Source organism: Conger conger, chromosome 14 (assembly GCF_963514075.1).
Source record: "Conger conger chromosome 14, fConCon1.1, whole genome shotgun sequence".
NCBI classification, from domain to species: Eukaryota; Metazoa; Chordata; class Actinopteri; order Anguilliformes; family Congridae; genus Conger; species Conger conger.
The window spans coordinates 39,238,406-39,255,644 of NC_083773.1; the positions used below are offsets into that span (position 1 = coordinate 39,238,406).

Genomic DNA, 17,239 nt, shown 5'->3' on the forward strand with positions numbered 1-17,239 from the left:
AAAAACCCCCCCAAAAAAACGAGCGATTGGAAAACACAATGTACATGCAGGGAAGAATAATCAAGAACACATTAGCCCAAGAGAAAAAAAGGAAAGAAAAAAACATTTGAAAGCATATAATCACACCGAGACAAATTAAATAGCTTTAAGACAGAAGCTAGTGCAGACTGCTGAGCCTGAGATGAGTATGTTTAGACTGTGATGGATTTGCAGTTTAAAGAGGTGGAATTAGGATGTGTACACATGCACTTAAGTTATGATGTGATGATTGGCAGCTCAATGAGAAGGGCTGAGACATTGCCTTGTGCCTTGTAACAGGAAAACGAGGTAGGAGCCACAAGTGGAAGGTTCTGTGGAAATGTGTGTCTGTGTGTGTGTGTGTGTGTGTGTGTATACATGTGTGTGTGTGTGCACATTTTGGTAAACATAGTCAAACTGAGAGTTGCATGAATAACACGCTCATGCAAAGCAAGTGCATGTTCTGTGTTTAGTCCACCATTGAAAAGATTGGGGCCAGCAGAGGTGGGGCATTGGAAAGAGAGTTTGCAAACTGAAAGAGCACTCTATATCTTAATGAGAATCCAAATAGCAAAACATTTAGCAACGAGACAGAAGTAATCTAATTAGACCCCTAACAGCCTTTCTGCTTTACTGGAAGGGAAAATCGAATACACGGAAGACAAGACAGAGGACGTATTTTCTTTGTTTAATTTGGATAATTGAAAAACTTGTTTTACCATTTACTACTACTACTGCTGCTACTACTTCTACTAATACTACTACTACTACTACCACTAATACTACTGCAACTACTACTACCACTAATACTACTACTACTGATACTACTAACACGACTACTACTAACAGAAATATTAATACTACTGCTACTATTACTAATAACAATACTGCTGCTATTACTACTACTACTACTACTATTACTACTGCTGCTGCTACAACTATAACTATAAGAATATTGACAAAAGATCTCTTCTGAAATGGCTTCTCTTTCTTTGCACTATTCTTAATAAAGTGAAAGAGGACTATTTTTTTCCTCAAATTTGAAGGGGAGAATCAATGAAATAACCACAGGGGTCCAGCACTAATGGTCACTTCTGATGCTCGTGTCAATGCTAAACCAATTGGCAACTGCAACACCCAGGAAATAGATATCATTACCCCTCGCAAAGCTATCCTCTCAGAAAACCTTTATCTTTGAAAAAAATATAAAAACTCAATTTACTGTCTGCAAGTCAATCATTTTCAAAAACTATTAATATCTGACTGGGAATAAGTGTGCTTTTTACACAGCATGAAAAAATATTTTGAGCCAAGGGCAAAGGTTAACTCTGTCTCGATGCCGCTGAGGTAAAAGCTAGGTTAAAATAACACGCTGTCATAATGGCCAAAGTCATAATGTATAAAATGACATAAATTACACAATTTATTCAACCTGACACAAATGCAATGAACAGCCATTTGATTGTGAAGCTTCCCTTGCATATGATGGCAAATAATCCCTTCTATGTAGGCCACTCAATATGTATACCCTGGTAATATACTGTAATGTCATTCTGGTATAGTCATTAGGCCTCCAAAACATATAATCAAAGGGTTTCAGTTCCAGATCTCAGGTGAAGCTTAACTATTTTAACCTTTTAGTCTCTAAGGTATTTACCCTGAATGACTAGAACAGACTTCAACTGATATGGGTGACGTGCAAACAATAATAATAATCATAACACTAACCTATGCTGCTGTTGCCCAAAAAAGGGTAAGTTATGTAACTCATCCTGGCCAATGGTGTCTACAGAGGAAATGAGTAATGACTTATATGACTAGTATGATGCATTGTGACCAGACCGGCTTCATAAATATTTGCCAAGGTTTAAGCCCACGTTGCCTTCTATTTGTCCTTCATTGCACTAGATATAAAACTCCCTTTGTCATTCTGGGTATTGTTGTGAATAACCCAAGACACTTTTGGCAAGAACCTAAATATGATAAAAGTCATGATATGCTAATCCCTATGGTTATGAAAGGTTCCCTCCATGAAACATTTTTTTCCTGGGGAATCTGTCAGGACATCCCATTCTCTCTTTCTGTATGACTTTTATAATATTCTGCTGAGTACATTTACGAGTCACTGGACTGCTCCTTATCACTGTCATGACACAACATTTTTCTTCAGAAATGAGATTTTAAGAATTGTTGATAATGCTCCAAATCTCTTGAATGGCTCATTATTCATTCATTGTAGCCTGATGTAGATACAAATAAACTGCTTGAGCTACAATTCCATGAGGACAACTGCAATGGGGTGCTTAGCTGATTCAAGTCCAATGCCTACAAAGAATTATCTACTGCAAATTGTACTCCGTGGTTGTAGCATAGATTGTAGGGTTATATAAGGCTTATACTGTCCCTCGGTGGCCAGTAGTCGAATTGCAGCTTATTTAATGTATTTTGTAAAGTCATCCAAACACTAGGTGGCAGCAGGGAAATGAAAAAAACATCCCTTAGTTATAGACATTCTTGCTAAAGTTTCTTGTTTGTGTACATATTCTCAGTGTTGGTTTTTAAAGGCTCACGTTAGCTAGGCTAATGCGATTAATGTCTGTCTATTTTCTGGCATAAATAAGAATTAAATCAAACCAATACAATGGGATGCGATGGTGGTACGATTCCAAAAAGACACGAGCTGGTAAAAGGACCCAAAAAAGTTGAAAAGGTGGGTACCATGGACAGATAGGTAACTTAGCTAGGTGCCTCGCTAGCTACTTTGCCAACATTTTTGGCCTTGTTGAGCTGTATGTTGTTTATATTGCAAACAAATGTTATGCTAATTTGGTAATTTAGCTAGCTAATTATAATTTTGCTCGCAAGTAGTTTGATAATAGGCTAACGTTACTTTAACTATCTAAACAAGCTGCCTTGATGTTATCACTTCCTAGCTGACTAACATTGCTAGCTAACTGAATAGCTGGCTCACTCAATAACGTTAGATTAACTGATTAAGTTAGTCCCCGGCAAGACGACTCGGTAACTAGTCATTCAAGAGTAGCTAGCTATAGTTAAGTTTAGTTACCGAATTTTATTTCCAAAATCCGAGTTGTGTGAGCTAACAAGCGTGTCGCAAGTTTCGAGATGGCATTGGCAATGAGGTTAGCTAGCTAGTCGAGGCAGCTAACTAGAACTTTGTCAGGACAATCAACGACAGCATGCAGTTAACTTTTAGCTTTAACTTTGAGACTAGAGTAAGCAAGTGACGTAACTTGTTAGCTAACTATATTGTCACGTTAGATACTGTGAATTAACTAACGTGTGTATCCGCACATGCGTTAGCAGTACATTGGTTGTAACTTTAATTGTTAAAACTCGTTCGTTGGACCTGAAATATCCGATGTCCACTGAAATGTCAAGTTAACGGTTTGTAAGCTGAGGTTCTAACGTAAAGTATTCATCGTTTGTAGTTACCGCTGAGGTAAAGCCGCTCTAATGAATGCATTCATTTGGACCCACCATTTAATACTAGAGAAAATAAAATTAATTTTGTCCAACAAGCCAACATCCCGTTACTCAGCCGAAAGTTATTTTCAGGTGCTCTTATATGTACTCAGGTTTTATAAAACACGCTCCAAAATGACGGATGTATACGCTGCTATGCCAGCTTGATTGTCAAATTGGTTATAAGCTGGTCTATGTTGGTATGAGCTGGTCAACCAGCATGGCCAAGCTGGTGATTAAGCTGGTATAGTTGGATATTAGCTGATCAACCAGCTAGGGTTGGTTGCTTGTCTGAGCTGGTAGCTGGTCAACCTGCGACCAGCTGTTTCAGAACATAACTTGAATTGGTCAAACCATGTCAAGCTGGGATCTGGTCTGAAGTGGTCAACCAGCTACCAGCTGTTTCAAAACCGAGCTTGAGTTGTTGTTTTTTTTCAGCAGGGTAGTAATACGTGTACATCTCAGGTGTATTTACGGACTGCTTGCATTTAATTCGTTTCCCCTTCTTTTGGAATTGACACCTGTGCACCTTAAAGCTGAGCCTTGTTTTACTGAGCCAATACACTCGCGTCCCGGCTAACTGACTGACTACATTCACACAGATTTGTATTTCACACGTTACTGTATTGTATTGCACGATGAAATTAAGTACATTATGGCGACTTTGCAAGGTAATCCATGCGCAATTAATTATCCAAAATAATGCATTATTTTCCCCTCAATGTATTTACGTCGGATGAGCAGCTGTGTTTTTTTCTACTGCTGTAGGTTGATAAAAACGCGGAACTGATCGCGCGATGGAGCTATTGTGCGTTGAGCCAGGAGAAACTTCGACGGCCCATCGTGGCCTGTGAGCTGGGCAGGTAAGCCGCCAAAAATCAACCCGTTCCTGTTTTTATATTGACAGTTATTTGCTGTCAAGCTGTCAGATGGCGCTTCACAACGAACGTTTTCTATCCATAGGATTTCCATTGTAAGAAAGTCTTCTGAACCAAAACAATCTTTGTTTCAGAAACTACTACACGTAATTAAACTTGTTGTTTAAAAACAATTACCAACATAAGATTTTCTTTGGTTGTTAAATCAGCTTGGGTCTTTAGATTGAAGTCGATTGGCAAAATCCTCTTTTGCACTCAGCAGCCGTACCTCCGGGTGCTTTCCTGTTTAGTTATAAGCGTGTCTATGGGCTGTACACTTCTGGTAACAACATTTTGTACAACACCGGTTTGAAAGGTTAAAACCCCATTCATCTTTTCCCATAGATATTTTATAATAATATATTTTATTTCTTTTTATTTCTTTTAATGATTTATTATCTATTTATTCATGATTATCTATTTAATTTTATTTGTGATTATCTCAGAGAACAATATATTCAATATCGGTTGGCTCTAAGTCAGGGGTGTCCAGGGCCGCAGTGTCTCCTGGTATTTGTGGTTTTCTTTCAATCAGCAGCCAATTAAGGCCTTGAGAACAAGGTGTGTGGACTCTTTAGCCAATTAAAGACATATCTCTCATGCTGAAACACACCAAAAACCAGCAGACACTGTGGCCCTCCAGGACTGGAGTTAAACCAGCAGACACTGCGGCCCTCCAGGACTGGAGTTAAACCAGCAGACACTGCGGCCCTGGAGTTCTGGAGTTGGAGCTAATGAGGGAGAAGGCACTGATTGGATGGATGGTCAGTGCTCATGAATAAATTAAAAGATAATTTAATTCAGTTGAATCTTTCGCACATTAGTACAAATTCACTCTGAGATGTGCACTTTTGCCGTTTGTCGTTTCTCAGCTCTGTAACACGGCCAGATTTCCTGCTGGGCCCGTTTGTAGGATGTTCTGCAGAAAATAATTTCCGTATCTACTGCATATCTGGCAGCAGCATGGTGGTTTGAGGCTCATTTGATACCTTGGACCCTTGATGACTTAAAGCCATTTAGCCAACAAATGTTTTCCATATCACAGCATGTGAATGCAGAGTTTTCTGCATACTGTATGTAGTCCCATGGGCTTAAGCACACAACCCTTGATATCAGCACTATGCTCTATTGACTAAGCTATGTTACAATGAACAGGTAGCCAAAATATTTACAGTCACATAACAAAATGTTATTCCTAATGGCATATTAAAATTATATGAAACTTTACCCCCTATCCTCCCCCATCCAACATTCCCAGATAATATGGCCAGTTATATAACCCCCACCCAACCCCCTCCACTCCCCATGCAAGTTTAGCGAGGCTATAGACAAATTATTTAAAAATAAAGCCACAAATTAGCTGTGACTTCACTTTACTGCTGTAAGGGTAATGTTGTAAGTTCCCTGTGTGCCTCATAACTAAGTTTGCATAGATAACAAACAAATGTTTTTTGGTACTCATTTTCTACTGAAAGATTACACACATTTTCAGCTCAAATGTAGGCAAAATCCACGACAAAGAATTCACTAGGACAGGGGTCGGCAACCCTGGTCCTGGAGAGCCACAGGGTGTGCTGGCTTTCGTTTTTGCTTGGCATTAAATGATCGATGAAAGCCGTTGATTACACAGTTAACTCGCCTCACCTGGTTTCTTGGGTCTGAATCGGTTGCTTATTTTAAGGTGGAGACAAAAGCCAGCACACCCTGCGGCTCTCCAGGACCAGGGTTGCCAACCCCTGCACTAGGAGGATAGACCTTATGAATTCTCTTAAAAATATAATATTGCAAAAAATAAATTGCTCTGCAATTATAAAATGCTACGGAAAGGCTGTTAAATCTTAACCGCTTTTCGAACAGCTGGCGGCAAGAAGTTCCTGCAAACAGTAATGGACATGGTGTTCATGTTACAAAATCAGTACTAGTTAGCATTAGTTTTGAAGTTGTTTAATAGAATGAAGTAACAGCATTTTGCCATGTTTCTCGACGTATTCCTTGCCTTAATACACATTAGCCTTCAATATCCTCATTAATCCTTGTCTAGTATTTTTATGTATGAATTGATCGTTTTCGTGTTTCGCTTGCATACTCTATATCAAATTACTGATGCTCACATGATGTTAATACCTTTGAAGAAGATGACCGTTTGGAATACAATTTTACGGATGTCTTGTGCCAAACATTACGGAGTATGGAAGGGCAATGCTAAGTGGTTTAATTGAATTAGAATTTCTGTGTTTGTAGACTGTACAATAAAGACGCTGTGATCGAATACCTGTTGGACAAATCTGCAGAGAGACCCAACACGGAGGTGGTGGTCCATATCCGTGGGATTAAGGTTTGTACTGTGAACGTATACTTTCATTGGGCTGCGCTTATAAAGGACATAACAAGCTCCCTGTTTAAGTAGTGTGGGAGGAAGCTGCTTATGAATAGCGTGTGTGAAGTGGAAGTACCGCTGCAATTGTGAAAGGGGACTGTGTGTGGGCATTGATTTTTCCAGTTAAACCGGTTTATGTAATAGATAACCACTAATGCGGAACATGCACTGTCAACTGTGGGACCTTATATAGACAGGTGTGCGCCTTTCCAAATCATGTCCACTCAACTGAATTTACCACAGGTGGACTCAAATTAAGCTGTAGAAGCATCTCAAGGTTGATCAGTGGAAACAGGATGCACCTGAGCTAAATTTTGAGCTTCATGGCAAAGGCTGTGAATACTTATGTACATGTCATTTCTTAGTTTTTTATTTTTTAATAAATTTGCTAAAATTTAAAAAAAACTTCTTTCATGTTGTCATTATGGGGTGTTGAGTGTAGAATTTTGAGGAAAAAAATGAATTTATTCCATTTTGGAATAAGGCTGTAACATAACAAAATGTGGGAAAAGTGAAGCGCTGTGAATACTTTCCGGAGGCACTGTATATAAATATCTGCGTACATTGGTTATATTACAATTGCTATAATGCCAAATATAGCCTTAGAATGTAATTAACAACTAACGTTTGTGTTTTATAACACAAACGGTAAAAACGACACATAACCAATTTGAATAGTGATGTTCTTGTTGCATTCACTTCATCCTGCAATTATGTCCAGACACGGAAATAGAAATCGTTATGCCCTGAAAGTTCGCTTTCGCTTCTGGAACAATCCTCTTCATCAGTAGTCTGGCTTGAAGTGCCTTTCCTCATGTTTGGAGGCATGTGTGTGGAGTATTGGACCTTTCTGCGTTTTTAGTAGGTAGCTAAGATTGCTGGCGAGGAAACAGCCGGAATTCAGCTAAATGTACAGTACGCAAGTTTCACGCATGGTTTTCGAACGCAGCTCTGGTTTTATTGTCAGTCATTCGATCGCAAGTCTCTACTGTATAACAAACAAAAATAAACAAAAAAACTAAACAGAAAATGATCTTACATTCATAAATAAGAGTTAGACGGAGATTAAAGGGAGTGTTTTATAACACCGATTGCCTTCACCTGGTTCTCCCTGCTTGTGTATGCAGTGCAGCCTGAAGCCTAGCGGCTAAGGTACATGACTGGGACCTGGAAGGTTAGGGGTTCAAGCCCCGATGTAGCCGCACAAAGGCCTTTAACCCTACATTGCTCCAGGGGGGATTGGTCCTTCCTTAGTCTAATCAACTGTAAGTGTCTTTGGTTGAAAGCTGTAATGTAATGCATGTAAATGGTAAATGGTTGGCATTTATATAGCGTCTTTATCCAAAGCGCTTTTACAATTGATGCTTCTTGTTCCGCCATTCATACATACGGCGATTGGCTGCCATGCAAGGCCCCGACCGGCTCGTCAGGAGCATTTCGGGGGTTAGGCGTCTCGCTCAGAGACACTTCGACACAGCCCGGGTGATCGAGCCGGCGACCCTCCGACTGCCAGACGACTTAGCGCCTGAGCCAATGTGGCCATGACGACATGTCCGTTGTCTGTGCAGGATGTGAAGGAGCTGAACCTGACGGATAACCCAGCCTGGGAGGGGGAGAGAGCCAACTCGAAGGGAGACCGTTACGAGGACGTGCACCGCGCCATGTTCATCTGCCCTGTGGTGGGCCTGGAGATGAACGGAAAACACAAGTGAGCGCACCCCTCCCCTCTGCAACACGTGCTGCCTCACTAACTAAGGCACGCACGCATTTCACAGAAACACAAACAGCCATACGTACACGCACCCTTACATACGTGCACCGATACATACAGACACCCATATATACTCACACACACACATAAACACACCCTTACATACATACACCCATATGTACTAACACACACCCGTACATACGTACACCGATACATACAGACACCCATATATACTCACACACACACATAAACACACCCTTACATACATACACCCATATGTACTAACACACACCCGTACATACGTACACCCATACATACATAAACACACCCTTACATACGTACACCCATACATACATAAACAAACACACCATTACATACATACACCCATATATACTCACACACAAATGCACACACACACACACATACACCCATATATACTTAAACACACATTGACACACAAATGAACACATACACTACACACACAAACACACATACATGTACTATAATCACACGCATACATACACACACCTGCGTGCACACATACATCACACATGTACGCACGCACGTTCGCTCACACACACACACACACACACACACCCACCCATACACGCACTTCAGGGCGATGTTGCATGAAGACAAACTTCTAAAATGTCCTTTGTTGTCAACAACTTGTTAAAATACTGCAGGCTTTCATGTACAGGCAGAGAAACAGGAGCACTGTGGCATTGCCCGCTTCTTGAGCAGCTGGGATACGCTTTCTGTGAATGGTTTATTGGCTGCAAACAATTTTATCTTTATAGCCCTTCATTATATGTGGCAGGAATATGCACTGGCCATTAATTAAGCCAGTAAGTTAAAGACAACCAGCGGGTGTAAATCTGTGGTCTTCGTATTTGTACGTTTTAACATAACGTAGACTATAGGCCGCAGTGACTAGCTCCACCTCCGGCCAAGAGAGCATGGATTCTGTGCGCTTGCTGGTCGATGTGCTGCATCTGGACTGTAGAAATTTCCCTAGGGGATACCACACTTACACCATCACCCAGTGCAAGGAAGCTCGGAGTGGTGATGGACAGCAGACTGTCCCTCTCCGAGAACATTGCGAGAACATCTTATACAACATACGGAGAATCCGCCCCTTTCTCACCCCCTACTCGACCCAGCTCCTGGTCCAAGCGATGGTTCTGTCCTGCCTGGACTACTGCAATTCCCTCTTGGCTAGCCTCCCAGCGTCCGCTATCAGACCCCTCCAGCTTATCCAGAATGCAGCAGCTCGTCTGGTCTTCAACCTTCCCAAATCTTCATAGCCCTTCATTATATGCATAATTGATGGGTCTTTGCCCAGACTTTATGGATGGCACTGCACAAACATATGACTAATAACATTTTTGGCTTATGATTAACTTTTTATTCTCTAGCAAGCTACTATATGCTGGCTAGTTTCTCAGGGCAGTTGGGCAAAGTTGACTTCCTGAACTACTCCCTTTAATGTGGAATAACGTACGTTCTTGAATGTAGGCTCATTTCATTTTTTATTTTGCAGTGGAGACAGGCTTCTCTGAAATAGGTTGATTATATAAACTAACATGACATAATATTGTGAAATATAAACATAATAACGTAATACAGTGAAATATAAACATAACTAGTTTTGTATATATGCTATATTTGCTTTATTTACTATTATAACTATTGGAATATAACCATCAGGCAATACAAACCCTATTGTTATTCTCAAACTCATTGATTCAACTACATTGAAATTCTTGTCATGTTTGTTGGCTGTTATAATAATTAATAAATATAAGTGCTCTGCTGATGTTTTTATATTTGCAATGTTATGTCTTGTTGACATTGCTTTTTGATATTGTTACTTGCAACCTATTCTATTAATGTACAATGATACTGTATGTCTGAACTGACCGTTTTTCCCCCTCAAATAATAGGGTCTGTCAACTAGTCAATCTCATATCCAGGCCTAAGCCTGACATTTCCAAATTGTGCAAGTCTTGTAATGAAGGGCTTCAGGGGTTATCCATTACATAAACCTGTTTAATTTGTTGAAAACTGGGCATAGTGGTAAAGTCTAAATTACCTAAGGGCTCGGAGTGTTAAGAAAATAATATCTTTTTGAGAGGATATAGTTCCTGGTTCCACTGTTTACCTTCTTTCTTAGCCATTTCTCAGTATTTGTGCTTGTTTAGGCAACTGTTACTGGCATTTTCAAATGTGAATGACTTGGGATGAATGTATCGACCTGTTAAAATAACCGATCGTTGTTGGTTGTGTGAACAGTCTGTACAATGTCAATGCCAATGTTTTGTGTTGGTGTGTTGAGTAGTCAAGGTGTGGATCTCTTTCTTAGTCATTTCTGTGAAATGCATGCATACAATGGGGACCAAAGATCTGAGACCACATTGAAAAATATTTTTTCATGTAATTGCGGAAATTAACGAAGTAAAACACAGATATTGTTATGCTGATAATGTCATTTGTAATGAAAAAAAAATGTTTTAAATTAGAAAAGAATGCAAAATAGAAAAAAATGGAAAATCTGACTTTTGGACTCCATTGTACATGAATTGGCCCTGGTGAGAGAGCCATTGGCCTTTGGTTCTGAGTGCGTGTCGTTGCAAAGTGCCTCAGGGCGCAGCCAGTGTCGGCATGCAGCCTGCAGTCTAACACACAAATGCGAACTGCAGCTGTGTGAATAATCTTCTCGCAGGTCTCGCAGAGAGTATGATAATTAAGAGTAAACAATCGCACATGTACCCTGGAGGATTTGGTCGTGAATGGTAATCGCAGGCTTCACAGTTGGAAAAGTAATGCCCATAATGCACACTGCCATTAATATTCACTGGTGAAATATTTGTTGTAGTGAGCAAGACGGACTACATTTCGACCAGTTTGGTCTATTGTCAGGTTAGTGTGATCTGCGGAGATTGTGCTGAGCAGTATTATGAACATCCGAGTTGGAAATATTTTTAGGTTTTTCCATGCTTTAATGCCAAAGACATGATGACTCAAATCCCACTTTCCATTTTTGGGTCCCGCCCCCCATGTTTTAACAGCCAATATCTCTAGAACGACAAATCTAGTCATATTTTCCATTGAATATATAAAAAAAATGTATCGGAGTGGTCAACCCCACACCTCTGGTAGATTTTTTATGAAATGACCCCCATAGAAGGTAACCACAAGTGTGGCAGATGTGCATGTAATTTTACATACAAGTGTAATTCATTTAATCATCCACATCCACATTTAATCATCCACATTTAATCATCCTCATCCTGACACTAGGATAAAAGAATGAGGTATTATCTCTTTCTCTACAGCCAATGTTTTTTTAACTTTGGAGATGCTCTTATGTTCAGGCAAGAGGAGCAGAAGTCAAAACGCGTACAAGTGAGCGTAGGAATGACATTCAGACTGGAGCTATGAGTCCCGTCCGGTTGCTGTCCATATTCTGGCCACAAATCATACGGTCTCACCTCTGCGCTACAAACAAAGTGTGAAAAAGAAAAGGGAGAATGCTGTTGGATTTATACTAAATACAGTATCCCCAAAAGCTCTTATTGAATAGTTTCTATTGTTCTTGTTATTGTTAAAATATATTTTGTGCTACTTGTGTGATGCCTATGGTCTGCATGGATCCACCAAGTAGCTATATGTTGCTTTTTTTTATTGTTATCCATTTTACTTTATGATACTCCATGCGCTTTTATTAGTTTCATATACACCTGACGATATTAAATCTTTTGTAAGGGATTTATTTGTGTGCTTAAAGAATTCAATAGTACCACATACTTTCTATAGGACCTATTGCAATATTACTGAAATACACAATTCCCCTAATTTGTTCTGTATTAATTAATTACTGGTATATAATCATTTGTGTGCATCTTTTTGGTAACAGTGATGATCCAGTGTCCATGTATTGAACCGATTTTGGAGGCGTTACTGAAGTCACCTTTGTCTTTTTATACAGGTGTACCCACCTGACCACACTTACCTGGCGAAACATCTGTCTGTCTTGCTCACTATTATAAATATTTCACCAGCGAGCGTTAACAGCAGTGTATTACTTTTCTAACTTTGCGTTCTTCTTCTTTTCCTAGAACCAGCGCAAAATACTTTCGATGTGCTTAAAAAGTGTTATTTTATAAAATCAAAGGGATTCACCTCCAGCGATCCGCGACAGTCGTCTTTAAATCGCACGTGACGTTCGTCATTTGCATTTGAAAAAGGCCACAGCTTTGTTTATAAACACAGTGGAGTTGATGCATTATGGGATTACTGGCTGCCTGGCATCAGGGGAGCCAGCCAAGAGATTCAAGCTGCTGTATCAATGGCCAGTGTCATTCCCTGGAAATGATTCTGTAGTGTTATCGGTGGGTGTTATCACGACCGCCTCACCTGGTTCTCCCCCTCCCCCTTCCAGGTTCTGCTACCTGCACACCTGCGGGTGCGTGTTCTCTGAACGTGCCCTCCGGGAGGTCAAGACCGAGATCTGCCACAAGGTAGGAGCTCCGTCTGGGAAACATTAACCCCGGTGGGGTTGTGCGTCACTTGAACATTGACCCCTCCCTCTTGGTTCCTGTTGTTCTACCCTCAGACACGTCTTCTTTGGCACTCTTCAACCATTATATATTCTGGGCAAAGGTTTGAGGGAAAAAGAAACTACTCTGTGCTTAATCTCTTCTAGGATAATGCTAAATAGAAATCTAATTCTGAATTGAAATATGATTGTGTGCTTGTGTGCATATGTTTTTGCATGCAGGGTACATGTTAGCAGGGTACATGTTAAATAATAATGGTGAATATATATATTTATGTGCACTTTATTGGGAACATTTTTACTTTATTACTCCTACTTATTTATGCGATTATCTAATCAGCCAGTTGTTTGGCAGCAGTGCAATGCATACAATCATGTAGATATGGGTCAGGGGCTTTAGTTAATTTCCACATTAGTCGTCAGAATTGGGTAAAAATGTGATCTAAGTGACTTTGACCGTGGAATGATTGTTGGTGACAGACAGGGTGGTTTGAGTATCCCAGAAACTGCTGATCTTCTGGGAATTTCACATGCACTAGTCTCTAGAGTTTGCAAAGAAAATGGTGCAGAAGGAGTTCTGCTGCCAGAAACGCCTTGTTAATGAGCGGCTTCAGAGGAGAATGGCCAGAGTGGTCAAAGCTGACAGAAAGGTGACAGTAACGCAAATAACCACACATTACAGCGGTATGCAGAAGAGCATCTCTGAACACAGAACGCATCATAACTCTTAAGTGGATAGGCTACAGCAGTCGAAATCCCAAAAAAAAAAAACAGTCTAATAAATACCAAATAAGTACAGGTCCAGGCCCTGTGGCCCGTCAGGCTGTCCCCGCTGCGTAACGGAGAGAGCGGAGAGGGTATGAGCGCGCCTCGCGTATCTGCTGCGGTTACCGCGGCGCGCGGGCACAGAGCCTGGCGAAGGGAGGTGTTATTACCTCAGACCGCCGTCCCCGCTGCCGCGTGCGAGACTATCGGCTTACATCTGCATCACCGCAGGGCGCAGCGGCGCCTTCGAGAGTAAACGCTCGTACGTTATGTCTGACACGGCGTGATAACATAATTATACAATCGTTTTTTATGTCGTACGTAATAAACAACGTGCATCTAGCGAGACCCTCCTCTTCAGACCGCCAGCCTGCGATCGCTCGTATTCCCACGCCCACACACCGTTCTTGTGCAGTTACTGCAAAAAACACTTTGCCGTGTTTCTGTCTTTTGCGATCCCGTCCTAAATCGTGCAGTCCATTGTAAACGCAAACTCTAGACTGAGTTTTTTTTTTTTCATCCTGTTGTAACAATTGAGAACAGGCCCCTGAAACAAGACCCCAAGATGGAAGTCTGAGGCGATTGACTGAGTTTTAAAGGTACAATAGGTAAACACAACACTGTTTATCCCACCCCTTCTCTGTGAGTGCGCAGACATTGAAACGCCATTGGCTGGGGCAATTGGAACCAATTTTCAACCAATGAGCTTGAATTATTGTACAGCTATACAATGTTTTGGTACAGAGTGCCGACCCGTCAACTGCATATTTTGAAACCTGGGTTTAAGGACTGTAAACACAGGCAGAGGATGAGTCAACATGTCAGCGAGCCTTTTTCAATGATAGGAAGGGATTTACAATGGTATTGTAGCAATGTTTTAGCACAAACATCTTACCTATTGTACCTTTAGGCTCTGTCCCTCATAGAGCTTCTTTGGCTCAGAGAGTGATGATGGAAAAAGAAAAAAGGATGACTCTGGTAGACTTGGTAGACTCTGGTAATCCCTCAAAGTCATGTAGATCATGCCATGCCTTTCTTGACCCATTGGTCAGATGCAAATGAATTTACCTGAATTTAAGGTTACCGTTTTGCCATATTGAGGTTTGGGAATGTCATTGGCTATATCTCAATAGTAATAATCATTTTCTCCTGCTGTAAATTTGGTAAAAAGGGCAAAAGGTAAATGTACATTGAAACCGTGTAAGGCCCAAACACAACACATAATGCGATCGAATAGGTCCAACACTTCAATCTCCTTCCGAGGAAAGTCAGAGTGGATCTCACCATACCCTAGGTGTGTAGTTGAAAGGCCCTATGATCTAATGGAAAATTGGGGAGTGCAATACCTCCATTCATTTTGGCGTGCTACATTGCCCTATCTCCACGTGGTACTTTGTTTACCGCAAATGTCTGGATAAGCGACAGAATGGGTGGAAGAGGAATTGTTGCACTCCAATACATTTTTTTCAGTTATCGGTTCTGTTTTTCCCTGCTCCTCTAGTATCTCCTGTCTACTCCTCTCTTCCTCCCTCCCCCTCTACTGTTTATCTCGAGCTATTGCGTCCCACGTGACCTCAGCTACACCATGCCAGCGTGCTGATTGCATACCTTAACCCCTGTGTAGTCTTAACATTCTGTAGATTCCTCTTGTCCTTAGGGTCATAAATGACCCGCCTTCACTAAACCCCTAAGATAAAGCAGCTTAATTGAATTTCATACCCCAAATCTGTTTTGCATGAAAAAAAAAAAAAAAGTCATGCACTCATCACAAACTAGAGGCGGGTCATTTTTGACCCTTCAGACAACAGAAGGGTTAAAGGAGAACATGGCGTGAGTGTGTGCCTTCACATTGGTCACTTAAACAAACCGTGTGGCTCCTGAAAAGCTCTGAAATGGATCTTTTCTTGACTGACATCACACTTTAAAAGACTGCAGGTCCTTCTGTGTGCTGACTGGGTGTTTCTGTTGAGCGTACCCTTAAATACAACATTTGGTCATAGATGTGGACACTAATGAAGCCACATGTGAATAACGTCTCAGATATGGCGGAGAGATTCAGCTGCTTGTGTAGCATTTGATTCATTTGCTTTTGGATATTGTGTTATTCAGCTCCTTGGATATTTTTTGATTTGGAGGTTTGGATATCATTTCATTCCTTTGCTTGGCTATCATGAGATTCAGTTCCTTGGATATTGTCTGACTCAGCTGTTTGGATATCGTTTGATTCAGCTGTTTGGATATTGTTTGATTCAGCTGCTTGGATATAATTTGATTCTGCTGCTTGGATATCGTTTGATTCAGCTGTTTGGATATAATTTGATTCAGCTGCTTGGATATCGTTTGATTCAGCTGCTTGGATATCGTTTGATTCAGCTGCTTGGATATCATTTGATTCAGCTGCTTGGATATCGTTTGATTCAGCTGCTTGGATATCGTTTGATTCAGCTGCTTGGATGTCATATGATTCATCTGCCTGGATATTGTGTTATTCAGCTCCTTGGATATTGTTTGATTCAGCTGCTTGGCTATCATGAGATTCAGTTGCTTGGATATTGTCTGATTCAGCTGTTTCGATATTGTTTGATTCAGCTGCTTGGATATCGTTTGATTCAGCTGCTTGGATATCGTTTGATTCAGCTGTTTCGATATCGTTTGATTCTGCTGCTTGGATATAGTTTGATTTAGCTGCTTGGATATCGTTTGATACAGCTGTTTGGATATCGTTTGATTCAGCTGTTTGGATATCGTTTGATTCAGCTGTTTGGATATCGTTTGATTCAGCTGTTTGGATATAGTTTGATTCAGCTGTTTGGATATCGTTTGATTCAGCTGCTTGGATATCGTTTGATTCAGCTGTTTGGATATCGTTTGATTCAGCTGCTTGGATATCGTGTGATTCATCCGCCTGGATATTGTGTGATTCTGCTGTTTGGATATCATTTGGATATCATTTGGCTGCTGTCGGACAGGACTTGAAAGCAAGTCTACGGAAGGGACGGACAAGTACAATGATTCTTCATCAGCGTGCTCACCTTCCTCCTGTAAGTGTACCTTACCCTCTATTCTATGTAGGCGGCTTGTAGCATAGTGGTTAAATGACTGGGGCAGGCAAGATTGGTACGTCAACTGTACATCACTCTGGATAAGAGCGTCTGCCAAATGCCAATAATGTAATGTAATATTCTCTCTGAGCTGACTTCTGGAGATTTCATATCCTTTTGTTTCCCAGTGAAAGGCTTTACTGGGATTATGTTGTCTGAGCGTTAAGGCCTTTGTTTGGCTGGAGAACCAGAAGGACAGGGCGTCCTGTGTGGTAAGCTCGCTGCCTGCTGTTCCAAGTGTACCACCGTTCTGGATTTACATTAACGTGCAGGTCTTCCTTCACTCAGCAGTGTGAATTATTA

At 40.9% G+C, this 17,239-nt stretch overlaps 1 protein-coding gene across 1 annotated transcript in view; it reads left to right on the top strand.

Annotated features, from left to right (window-relative positions):
- Positions 1 to 2,530: 2,530 nt before the first annotated feature.
- rtf2 (replication termination factor 2) overlaps positions 2,531 to 17,239 on the top strand; it is a 42,507-nt gene continuing 27,798 nt past the window's right edge. Inside the window, exons 1-5 of the mRNA XM_061218588.1 lie at positions 2,531 to 2,728; positions 4,273 to 4,367; positions 6,663 to 6,756; positions 8,367 to 8,506; positions 12,954 to 13,032. Coding sequence (XP_061074572.1) covers positions 2,660 to 2,728; positions 4,273 to 4,367; positions 6,663 to 6,756; positions 8,367 to 8,506; positions 12,954 to 13,032 — 477 coding nt within the window. The 5' untranslated portion in view covers positions 2,531 to 2,659. The remainder of the gene's footprint in view (positions 2,729 to 4,272; positions 4,368 to 6,662; positions 6,757 to 8,366; positions 8,507 to 12,953; positions 13,033 to 17,239) is intronic.